The following is a 365-nucleotide window of genomic DNA, read 5'->3' as shown; positions in this document are numbered from 1 at the left end:
AACGTTACCATCGATGGGCAATAACAACAACAACAATGCTCTTTTAGCCTCTGCCACACCAACCAAAGCCTCTACTTCATCTCGAAGCTTCCACCACCACAACGTCCCACAGCTAACGGCCAAAGCCACCCTCTCCACCAACGTCTCTTCTCTCCGTTGACCGTCTTCCCCTCCTAACAACGTGTTATCCACCACAGGTCTCACGATCACTCGGCACCACAGAAGCATCACCTCGTGAAGACCAAAGAAAAACACAAGCCTGCTCAAGAAATTGCGTTCGCTTCCGATGATTAAAATGTGTTGTAACTAATTAGTTAATCCTCTCTTCTTCATGTCACACGGAGACTCGGCCCTTCCACCACACT

The 365-nt window shown here is 48.8% G+C and overlaps 1 protein-coding gene across 1 annotated transcript in view; it reads right to left on the bottom strand.

Moving 5' to 3' along the window:
* The window catches only part of LOC104699495, a 957-nt gene extending 729 nt beyond the window's left edge, over positions 1-228 (bottom strand). Inside the window, exon 1 of the mRNA XM_010414800.1 lies at positions 64-228. Within this exon, the coding sequence (XP_010413102.1) occupies positions 64-228 (165 nt within the window). The remainder of the gene's footprint in view (positions 1-63) is intronic.

Source organism: Camelina sativa, chromosome 6 (genome assembly GCF_000633955.1).
Source record: "Camelina sativa cultivar DH55 chromosome 6, Cs, whole genome shotgun sequence".
In the NCBI taxonomy this organism is placed as follows: Eukaryota; Viridiplantae; Streptophyta; class Magnoliopsida; order Brassicales; family Brassicaceae; genus Camelina; species Camelina sativa.
This window is presented reverse-complemented; position numbering and strand designations above follow the sequence as displayed.